General features: G+C 36.9%; 1 protein-coding gene across 2 annotated transcripts in view; it reads right to left on the bottom strand.

The window, feature by feature from the left end:
- Positions 1 to 12146, bottom strand: part of ANKRD12 (ankyrin repeat domain 12) — a 193013-nt gene that overhangs the window by 144615 nt on the left and 36252 nt on the right. Inside the window, exons 3-4 of one of the 2 annotated variants that reach the window (XM_006891417.1) lie at positions 10751 to 10819; positions 2508 to 2654 (exon numbers count right to left, since the gene is read on the bottom strand). In XM_006891417.1, the coding sequence (XP_006891479.1) occupies positions 2508 to 2654; positions 10751 to 10819 (216 nt within the window). The remainder of the gene's footprint in view (positions 1 to 2507; positions 2655 to 10750; positions 10820 to 12146) is intronic. The other variant, XM_006891418.1, reaches the window with a different exon arrangement.

Below are 12146 nucleotides of genomic sequence, written 5' to 3'. Positions count from 1 at the left end.
GGCAAAGGACACACTGACAAAGGAGATTAATCAGAACTGGCTTTGACAAGCATTGTGGCAATTAGACAATTAAAACAGACATTCGGGGAGGGGAGAAGAAGAACGAACTGGGGAAGAGGGTAGAGAAAACAGTGCAACAATGAATGAATGAAAACCCAAAATCTCTGTAAAATGTTCATTAAAACTAATAAAATGTAAAAAAAAAGAAAGAAAAAATAGTTGAAGGTTTTACGAGGAAGATCAAGGAACACAGTCCTCAACATGGATTGTATTTCAACATTAAGAAAACAAAAATCTTCACCATTGAACCAATAGACAATATCAAGGTAGATAAAGGATTGAAGAGGTCAAATGAAATTGCTTTAAAAATAAGAATTACAAACTACCATATGTAGATGTTTCTAGGTGGATGAATAAAAAAAATACCAATCAGTAAAAAAAAAAAAGACTGAAGATGTCAATAATTTACAGTCAAGAAATAAAAAGATGTGTAGAATTTAGATATGCTTATTTGATCACTTATTTTGTAGCACTGGAATACTTTCCAACTGGCTCTAGGTAAATAGAGTTACTGTTGGGAACACGGGCTCAAGTTTTTCTTTGCTGTTTAAAAAAGGAGCTGTAGGTGGAGTGAGCAGCTGGTGGTCATTATCTGATCACTAACTCAGTGGTACCAAGAGTACCTAATGGTGGGGTTGTAGATGTGGTGGGCATGGCTGACAAGTGGGAAAATAATGTTCATTTTCTATCAGATGAGGCAGAGAAAAAAAGGAAGTAGGGGAAATAATTAAAAATAAGGGAAGATGAAAAAGAAATTAATATAAAATATGAAAACGGTAGGAAATGACAGGAAAAAATTAATGAAAACCAATTGGGATGGTGCCGCAAGTCACCTTCGTCCCTCTGTGGTTGTGGTATTAGAAGTGATCGTTGCCCAGAAGTGTGTGCTTGGAGTAGTCTGGAGTGTTATCTGTGATTGTGTGACACTCTGAAAGTGGGAGCAAGCATTCTGTCAGAATGCGACCTGGTTTCACCCCAAATCTGTATCCACTGTGCCTCTGCCTCAGTGGCTGGCTTCTCCTTGACTGAGTGTGCTTGCTGTCTTTTGCGTCTCAAAAAGGCCCTACACCACATGGGGCACTACTCTAGCTCTCTATCCTGTTACTATTTTCAATCAGTCCCTTTCTTTACAATTAGTGTTTAATCTAATTCTTTCTGTTCTCATTTTGTACTGAGTTATCATCTGCAGGTCTTTCAGTCCCTGTGAGTGGAAATCGATTTGATAGCAGTTTTGGTTTTTGTTGGGCAGAGTATGTCACCAACATGCCATCTTGTCTCATCTCCCCTTGCTTTATTGTTTTCTTTTATTCATTAGAATAAAGAGAATGGTCAATAATATATCCATTTTTTAAAAGGAAAATCTTTCCATTAGACTATTAAATCTGATCAAATTCAACCTTACACAGACATTGATGATCCATCTTTAATTTGGCCTCGAGTCATTCTCTAGCACTGGGTGGAAACAGTATGCTACAGCTGAGAAACAGGAAACCTAGAATGTTTTCATTACTATATTAGATACACTCATGCAAACTGTTATTTAGAAATGTTAAGAATTTCTTAATATTAACACATTCTTCTAGTTTTAAAAGACCCAGGGAGCTCTGGTGGCCTAAGTGGCAGGAAACTGCACTGAAATCCCACAGGTACGTGGTTCAAATCCACCAGATGCTCTGCTGGAGAAGAAGGAACAATCTCCTCCTATAGCAACAGATCCATTTTGATGATACATACACACACAAAAGAATAAAATTTAAAAAAAAAGAAGAAGAGCCAACAAAGTCTATGTTCACAGAAAAAAAAATCAGTATCTGTGCATTTTAACAGGGTCAACTAGGTTACCTAGCCACTAACAAAGATATTCTGAATCTAGAGCCAAAATATTTGATTCTTCCTGAAAACACAGTGTGACATTTTTTTTAGCATTCGATGAGAATTGAGTAGTTTCCTGTGAGACAAGAAGCTCAATTAGAAGTACCACATGTGAATTAAATGTACCCAATAATACTACAGATATTTTTACTTCTAAAGAATTTAGCAAATCCTAACCACAGTAATGTTGTCAAAATACAATTTTTCAGCAAGTGCTAGTGAACTGAAAAGTAAACCATAAACCTGGAAGTAGTCTATGGAAATGGAATAAAACAAATTTTATTAGGTAAAACCACATCGCTCTGGAACTGATTACTCAGTTTGAATAACTCATATATAAATTACTTATTTCATCTGGCAAATATTTACAGAATGCTTATTAAGTACAAAAATCCTTGCCCATGTTTAAGCTTCTAATCTCATGGGGGGACAGAGACAACAAATTTTGACACAAATAAAGGTAAAACTATAAATGTGAAAATCTGATTAAATCCAGCTAAGAATCAAATTTAGTTAAAAATAATAGTTAAGACTAGAAGGAGAATGAAGAATACACGCATTGTAGCAGGCATCACCTGGACTGTTGTCTCTTGCTGTCATCTGCATAAGAAGTGCCATTTGCTTTCGTTCCGAGAGTGGATAACCAAAGAGAATGCTAACTGGGGTGGATTTCTTATTTGCAGCTTCTTTTTTTGCCTTCTTCTTTTCTGGACCTTCTTTCTCTGGAATTAGTAATAAAAAGGACTTTGGTATTAGTAATACATAAAGACATCAACAAGTAAAAGTATTCAAAAGCAAAGTATGTTTGCTTGTTTTTAAGATGTACATGTGGTAGTAGTAGCCAGATAAAAGATCACTGGAATTTTATTACACTGTACAGGCAGATTACCTTTCTGAATGCTTTGAAAAGGTATATTCTTCATGTTAAAAAAACAATAACGTTTAGAAATTAAATTCCATTAAAATTTATATTTTAGTGTTTTGTTCTATCAAAATTTAATTTCTTCAGTGTTGTTGTTGTTGTTGTTGTTGTTGTTGTTATGTGCCGTTGAGTCGTTTACGACTCATAGCGACCATATGCACAACAGCCCTAAACCCTGCTCTATCCTGCGCCAACCGCACCGCCTCTGACACACCCATCCCGATTACCCCAGCCACGAATCGATCCATCTCATAGAGGGTCTTCCCCTCCTGCGCTGCCCCTCCACCCTCCCAAGCATGATGTCCCTCTCCAAGGACCCGTCGCTCCTGGCAACATGTCCAAAGTATGTCAGACGAAGCCCCAGAATCCTTGCCTCCAAGGAGTAGCTGGTTTAATCCTCTCCAAGATGAATCTGTTTGTTTTCCTGGCAGTCCATGGTACATTCAGTACCCTTCTCCAGCACCACAACTCAAAAGCATCAACTCTCCTTCTGTCCTCCCTACTCATTGTCCAACTCTCTGATGCATAACAAGCAATTGCAAAGACCATGGCCTGTATCAGGCACACCTTAGTCTCCAGAGAGACACCACTGCTCCTGAGTACTTTAGAGAGGTCCCTAACAGCAGACTTTCCCATCGCGATACGCTTTTTGATTTCCTGACTGCTGGTGCCAAGAGTGTTGACTGTGGAGCCGAGCAAACTGAAGCTGTGAACAATCTCAATCTCTTCGCCATCCATCCTGATGCTGCCAATTGGTCCAGTGGTGAGAATCTTTGTCTTCTTGACATTGAGCCTCAGTCCATACTGAAGGCTGCAGTCCTTGACCCTTCGCAGCAAGTGCATGAGGTCCTCCTCAGTTTCAGCAAGCAGGGTTGTGTCATCTGCATAACGCAGATTGTTAATAGATCTTCCCCCAATCCTGATGCCACAATTCTCCTCATAGAGCCCAGCCTCTCGGATAATCTGTTCTGCATACATGTTGAAAAGGTATGGAGACAGGATGCATCCCTGGCGTACACCCTTCCCAATTTTGAACCATGCAGTGTTACCCTGCTCTGTTCTGACTACTGCGCCTCTTGGTCCAAGTATAGGTTTCGCATTAGCACAATTAAATGTTCTGGGATTCCCATTCTTCTCAGAGTCAGCCACAGTTTGTTATGATCCACACAGTCAAATGCCTTTGCATAATCAATGAAACACAGACAGACATTCTTCTGGTATTCTCTGCTTTCAGCCAAGATCCATCTAACATCAGTAACAATATCCCTAGTACCACGACCCCTTCTAAATCCAGCCTGGACTTCCGGCAGTTCTCTGCTGATGTGCTGTTCTAATCGTTTTTGGATAATCTTCAGTAGAATCTTGCTTGCATGTGAAATCAATGACACTGTTCTGTAGTTTTCACACTCAGTTGGGTCACCCTTCTTTGGAATGGGAACAAATATAGATCTCTTCCAGTCAGTTGGCCAAGTGGTTGTTCTCCCGATTTCTTGGCACAACTTGGTGAGCACATCCAGGGCAACATCTGTTACCTGAAATACTTCAATTGGTATACCATCTATTCCTGGGGCCTTATTTTTTGCTATTTCCTTCAAAGCAGCTTGAACTTCTGCCTCCATCACCATAGGCTCTTGCTCATATGTTATTTCTTTAAATTCCTCTGTATCTGCCAATTCCTTCCTATACACTGACTCAGTATGTTCCTTCCATCTTCTTTTAATACTTCCTGGATCATTTAATATTCTGCCTAAAGCATCACTGATTACAGCAACTCTAGGTTTGAATTTGTTCTTCAGTTCCTTGAGCTTAAGAAATGCTGAGTGAGTCCGGCCCTTTTGATTTTCTGACTCTAGCTCCTCGCACATTTCATTGTAGTATTTTGCTTTGTCATTCCGAGCAGCCTTTTGGAATCTTCTGTTCAGCTCTTTAGTATCTTCAATTCTTCCTTGTGCTTTGGCTTCTCTACGCTCCAGTGCAATCTTCAGAGTCTCTTCTGACATCCATTTTGGTCTTTTCTTCCTCTTCTGTCTTTGTAATGACCGTTTGCACTCTTCCTGGATGATACCTTTGACATCTTCCCACAACTCATCTGGTCTTCGGTCATTAGTGTTCAAGGCCTCAAACCTGTTCCTGAGATGATTCTGAAATTCAGGTGGTATGAAATCAAAGTCATATTTTGGCTCCTGTGGATTTGGTTTAATTTTCCTCAGCTTTAGCTTGAACTTGCATATGAGTAATTGGTGGTCTGTTCCACAATCAGTCCCCGGCCTAGTTTTCACAGCTGATATTGAGCTTCTCCAGCGGTTCCTTCCACAGATGTAGCATTTCAAATATTCCTTAGTATTATTATCTTTAAAACAGCTTCTTTCAAATCATTTAACGTTTTATTCCTAACTACTGATAATCTATATAGTTAATATTTGTTGAAATTATTTCCTACTATTTCTTAAACTATTGTCCTGATTCCAGTAATGATTTTTACAATCTTATGAAGAGCTAAGTGGCTGAAAACTGAGACAGGTTTCATCACACTGAACAGTACCTATTCAGTGTACCTATTCCCAACTTCCAGCCACACAGAAAGTGGCATTTATCAAAGCTGAAAACTGTCAAATGAGCGTGTTTGTGTAGCAGTGGTTCTGTGTAGAACCTCTAATTAGAGATTCTGCAGCTTAACACAGATCCTGCAAAGTTAAAAAAAATTACCAAGGCCCATTTCAAAGGTATCTTATTTCTCACAAAATCAGCTCTCAGACTTAACACCACAACCAGCATTTCTCATTATGCTGTAGGAAAATGATAAACTGATTTCACAGATTATACAGATATTTTCATTTTCTTAAGGAATTCTCTGGAAATTAAGGCAGGTAGTCCTGTGCAAGTGAATGTTGATATCTGGCTATTACTTGTTTAGGTATTAGTATCGACTTCTTGGGAAACTTTAAAAATATGTGGAAAGAAACAACAAAAAAAAGTGGAAATATAGACCAAAGTACAAGGGTCAGGCCTTGAAGAAAAGCGCTGCAAAATTTAAAAAAAGATTAAAGTGAAAATGGAAAAAAATTGCAAAGATGAGTGGGAGAACTAAATAGTATCTTTTTCAAGGGAGATGTGACAGCAGCTACAATACCTTAAGAAATAAGCATTTATTAATTTAGAAAGTTCTAAGAATCTAGTAATAAAGGCTAGTTGTTATTAGTGTGCCTAAGAACTCTACATGAAAATTATTCCAATGCACTATTCACCTAGTTAATTAAGAACTAGTATCCTAATACCATAGAAAGAATCGGGGAGCCTAAGTTCAAATTTCTCTGCTCACAAACCTGAACATTCCGTACCTCCTTAAAGACTGGTTTTACTGAGTATTTGTAAAATATATACATAACAAAACATTTTCAAGGCTTATTTAACTCATAATTCTATTTCATTCTTGTTTTCACCTCTATTGTATAACTATCATAATATAATTTTGTATAAATTCCATCTCCATTCAGTATTTGCTCTAACACTAAATATATTATAAAGCCTTCAACAGCCTTTTGGAGAAATCTTTCTTCCCCATAAAGATATTACTTCTCTCATTAATTTCCTACATGCCTTTGTTCTCTGATATTTAATAAGAAAACACAATTGTCAATTGTCAATTTTCAATTCCAACTAATGGCTACCTCACGTGGACAGAGTGGGATGGATCTATACGACTGTTATTTTAATAGCTCCCCACTGGAATAAAATACTTAAATAAATATCATTTCCTCCTAAATAAAATATTAATATGAGAATTTTACAGAACATAGACAAGAAAATATATTTTAAAGAAAAGAAATAAAACTTGATGAATGGAGGGAATAAAATACAGGGGGAAAATATATATATATATATATCTCCATCTCACAGAAAAAGAGACACTTTTCAATTCATTATTAGCATTCTTTGTTGTTAAGAAATTAAGAATACGTCTGGAATGAAGGTTGCCTAGTGGAGTGTACTTGGGGGGGAGAGTGGTGGGGGGCGCAGGGAGTGTATACCAATGAAGAAATTTTTCTTTTACTTTTCAAAGAGAAGAGCGAACTTTGGGGGGAGGGGTTTGGCAGAGAGAAAAATGCAACAATGAATGAATGGAAATCCAAAATCTTTTTAATGTTCATTAAAACTAATAATAAGAATACATAATTATTCTCTTTCTCACTGCTGTTGAGTCATAACTGACTCAAAGCTGACCCTCCAATGGGTTTTCAGAGGCAGTAAATTACATGGGAAGAGACTGCCAATCTTTCTCCTACAGAGTAGATGGTGGATTTGACTCACCTACTTTTAAGGCCAGAACACCAATAAATAATGATTATCTTTTACAAAAAAATTTAACAAATTGGATATACTTCAAATACAAAACCAAATATTCCCATCAGATATTAGCATACAAAATGAATGTTATTTTTATTGAACTGATTTAGTTTCCTAAGTAATTTGCACAAGTTCATGTTTTACAAAGGTTAGGAAAAGAAGCTATCTGGTGTAAGGTTATCTAGGTTATAGGTATGTCTGTAGGCATAGCTTGGCCATATTGTGGGCTTAGATTTGGTTCTGGACTACTATAATAATAAGTCATGAACTTTTGTTTATTTCCTAGTGCATATGAAAGTTATGTTTATACCATATGCAACTTACTGAGTGTGCAGTAACAGTATGAAAAGATTTGAAATATATTTATAATTACCAAAATGTGACAAAAAAAACCAAGAAGAGCACATGCTATTGTAAAACAAGTATCAACAAGCAAGGCTGAGGCACAGGCAGATATATATATAGATAGATATAGATATAGAGATATACAGATATATAGATAGAGATATAGAGATACATAGAGATAGAGATAGATATATCACAGTAGCTATGGAGCACAATAAATTGAATCATGTCTATATAAATCTACTACTCTTTAAGATCATAAGTGTTATCTTAACATGTAGCAAAGTGAGCTGTTTCAAGTTTAAAACATTCAACAAGAGTTTGACTATTTGAGGTTTATATTGTGAAGAACACATTCCCTCTGACCTTATAAAATATTATTTAGAATATATTTGAAGTGTTAAGTATGTTTCTTTTTGATTACTGAAGCACATTTTCATTTGTCCTAGGAACAACCCAAAACATTAAAGCACTGATGTTAATGAGTACTCAGAGGCTATAAATCACACAGGAGAATGTCCAGCAGTGCAGCTGGTGGATTCAAACTGCAAGCCTTTAGGATGGCAGTGCAGCTCCTTACTACTAATTACAGGAGCTTCCTATGAAATAATTGCTGTTGTTAGTTGTTGAGTATGAACCACAGCAATACAATGAACAAAAGACCTGAACCTTTACCATCCTGACCATCTCTGACATGCTTGAGATAACTGCTACACTCATTGTGTCAATCCATCTCACTGGGGGTAGTGTGGGGTATAGAGCCAGTGTCTTCTGTTTTTTTGCTGACCTTCTACCTTTCCAAACATGATGTCCTTTTCCAGGTAACAGCCTCTCCTAGCAACATGTCCCATGTATGAGACACAAAACTGAGTACACTGAAAAATGTACCCATTTTGCAGTCTACTAAAGACTTGAAATTTCCCTCAGCATGCCTAGGGACTGCTGTTAGTTGCTATCAGGGTCACTGCAACACAGGGTGACCTCTTATGTGCAGAAAGGACTGTTCTACTGGGTCTCCAACACTGAGTTTTCTGAGGCAGATCTTTCGGGCTGCTTTCTGTGGCACCTTGGCTGAGTTTGACCCCACATTGTGTGCTAGTGGACAAGTGCTTAACCTTTCATGTCAACCAGGGTATCCTGGCTGGAGACTAGTTAAAAGGGGGAAAAAATCGAAAAGATCTACTTAAAACTATTTAAAACAAATGACAACAGAACAATAAACTTTTTAACAATCCAACATTCTTCTTTCTTGCAGGATCTATAGGCTCTTCAGAGATAACTTTCTTTTCAGGTAATGTCAGAAAAAAACTATGAAACTCATCACTGTCATAGCCAAATTAAATAAAAATATATTAAGGAGAAAAGACAAAGCCTTATCTCCCATTTTGGTAAAGTAGTTAATCTTAAATGTTTCAAAAATTAAAGAATGAATATTACATTTTCCCTAAAAGCACTGTGTAAGGAATGGACTGCAAGAGATGAATTAAGTCAATCACATTAACTGCGTCTTTACTAATAACTAACTGAATTTCTGACAGTTAAGTGTCTTTCTCTTTTAGCTGCTGGCTCTAGTATTATACTAAGACCACAGATGCTCCATCACACACATGTTTTACAGGTCCATCCTGGTGCTTCTCCTCTGCCACCGAATGGGTTCTGCCTCATGGTGGCCCCAGGTGTTAAAGTAGATCAAGGCTCCACAGGGCTACCCTGGAGCAACATTTCAGAAGCACAGACAGCCTTCTCTTTTGAAGTGCTCTGCTGTTGCTGCTAATTGCTGCTGAGTTAAAAATTACTCCTAGATGACCCTCCTGTGGGTTTTCAGAGGCTGTAAACTGCATGGGAAAGGACTGCCCATCTTTCTCCCACAGTGGAGTTGGAGGATCTGAACCATGTGCCTTTGGGTTGATACCAAAATTCCTTGCCACTGAGCCACCAGCGCTCCCTGAAGTGCCCCTTGGTGGGTTCAAAGCTACAAATTTTCAGCCAGTAGCCATGTGTTCAATTATTTCAGGTACCCAGGGACTCCTTCAGTGCTTAGGAGATCCATTTCAGAAAAGCATGCTACCTTGAAGATAACTGCAGGTGTTTTAAATGTACTACTCATATAAATAGGTCCTATCTATAATTTTGATAACTAGACAATATTAAAGTATTAGCTCAATTAATAACTTCTGGGATAATTTTAGGGAGGTCTGGCGGCCAAGTTGTGCTAAGAAGTTGCACTGTCAATCTAAAAGCATGCAGTTCTATCTACCAGCTGCTCTGTGGGAGAAGGATAGGCAGTTTCCTCTTGTGTGATTTACTGCCTTTGAAAATCCACTTGAGGTCAACTATGGGTCAGTTTCAACTCAATGGCACACAAAGCAACAAACCTATAATCTCACAAACTCATTAACTGGAAATAGAAGGTTAATCTGAGGGGTTTTTTTTTTATACCTAAATGTCATTTGCTGAGAACTGTGTATTTTTATAATCTAGGACTAAAAAATAGTATTTACATAAAGGAAAACCCAGAGGTAAAACTATCAGCTTATTTAAAAGAAAAAAAAAAAAAAAGACACCCAAAACACTTAACCTACCGACTTGCACATACAAGAGAACACAATTACACTTTAAATTACAGTATTTCCTTATTTTGTTTCATTTGTGAATTAAATCATAGAACATTGTACTGTAGTAAAACAAAAAGGCCTCAATGCAATCAGTAATACAAGCATTTCTTCACATAATGTGGTGTTTCCATCCACTTTTAATTTAGATATAACTTAAGTAGCAGAGTCAATAAAAACTAAAGAAGTTCAGTGGAATATATTTTAAATACTATGTTTTGTAAAGACATTGGATGACTTCAGAGGAAGAGGACACCATCACAATCAGTATATGTGGTACAACCTGAGAAAGGCATACGATAAAACTGATTATGGGAATCTTTCCACAGAAAGTAGGCAGCTGTACTTCACTTTGTTTTGTGTTCTGGACAGATCCTAAGTAGCGGTATCCCACAGTCTTGCTTATATATTGCATGCTACATAGGAGGGTCTGGATATCTCAGAACATAAAACTGGGTAATTTGTTGTCACTCGTGAAGTTAATTTGTTCAACCAAACATCTATGGACTGGTTTTAAAAGTTATTTATAGAACAGTAATTAATTATAAATTACAGAAACCACTGGCTACACAGGAGCACCTGATAATCTAATTACCTGAGTATGTCCTGTAAGAAGATATAAGTCTCTCCCCCCAATTTTCACTTGTATGTCCTGGATCTGAATCTACAGAATAAGAAGAGACAGAAGAAGGAAAAAACACACCAAGGGAAATGCAGAATTCAACAAATCAATATTTTTTAAACCACCACCAGTTAGTAAATAATCTATCACTAGTTTTCAAAAACAATTATGTTTAAGGCAAAGCCAATAGCGCATTTAAAACACAGATTCTGCCAATACTTAAGATTTTAGTTTCTTCCAATGGAATATCTCACAAGCAGAGAAATATCAACCATGCAGTTTTTGTAATAATTAATATTATTGATGCTGTTCATGAAAAGATGCCGTATGTCCTTTATTCTCTTCCAGTTTTTTAGTATTATTAAAGAGACTCTATTCTCACATTTCTGCTTAGAATTACTTTTGAGAAAAGTTGAATAATAAAAATGAGTTATTCTTTTTTCCTCCTCAGAGTGCTAGAAACTACATGGAATAAAAATAAACCCCAATTTACAATGAAAATGTATCACATTATAGACATTTTCTACATTACACATCATCTGAAATTATATGAACTGACCACTACTGAAGACTTCTTAAAAGAAATGCAACCAAAATCACAACAGCTATGATAAGAATATCAAATTCTGCTGAATAACTCATGACAGAAAAATAAGAATTGATCTTAAATGTATAACCAGTGCGGGTGTCTCTGCTTATAAATAACGTGCCATACTGTTGCGATCCTCCAATCATCAATTTATTGACACATTCTTTTTATAATCATTATTAATCAGTTCAGTTAAATATCAGAAAAAGAGTACTGAAAAACAGTGGAGATGTTAAGGTAACTCTTCAAACATCTCATTTTCTCTTCTCATTTACAATGAATCAGAACCAACTCACAGCTTCCCCTCCAACAGGATTTTCAGAGGCTTTAAATCACACAGGAGACTACCTATCTTTATCCTACAAAGTGACTCATGGATTTGAACTGCCTGCTTTTGGTTTGGCAGCACAATTCCCTATCCATTATGCCACCAAAGCTCCCTTCCTTAAACAAAGTACTTAGAAATTTAGAAGATAAGTCTGAAAATTTAGTAGTAAGGTTTATTCACTTAAGGGGAGCGGGAAGCTTTACTAACATTTAGACCAATATTAAAGCTACTGGTTCTAGTTTAAATATTAAAGCTCTTTAATAGTTCTATATTCAATTTGAAGTAGAAGGTTCTGACATGTTATAAAAACTCAAGCCACTGCATGGTTCAAAATTGGGAAGGGCGTACACCAGGGATGCATCCCATCTCCATACCTTTTCAACCTATATGCAGAACAGATTATCCAGGAGGCTGGGCTCTATGAGGAGAAATGTGGGGTCAAGATTGGTGGA

Source organism: Elephantulus edwardii, unplaced genomic scaffold (genome assembly GCF_000299155.1).
Source record: "Elephantulus edwardii isolate Elephantulus edwardi_28Jun2011 unplaced genomic scaffold, EleEdw1.0 scaffold00097, whole genome shotgun sequence".
NCBI classification, from domain to species: Eukaryota; Metazoa; Chordata; class Mammalia; order Macroscelidea; family Macroscelididae; genus Elephantulus; species Elephantulus edwardii.
The sequence above is the reverse complement of the archived record's forward strand: the minus strand, read 5'-3'. Positions and strand labels throughout refer to the sequence as shown.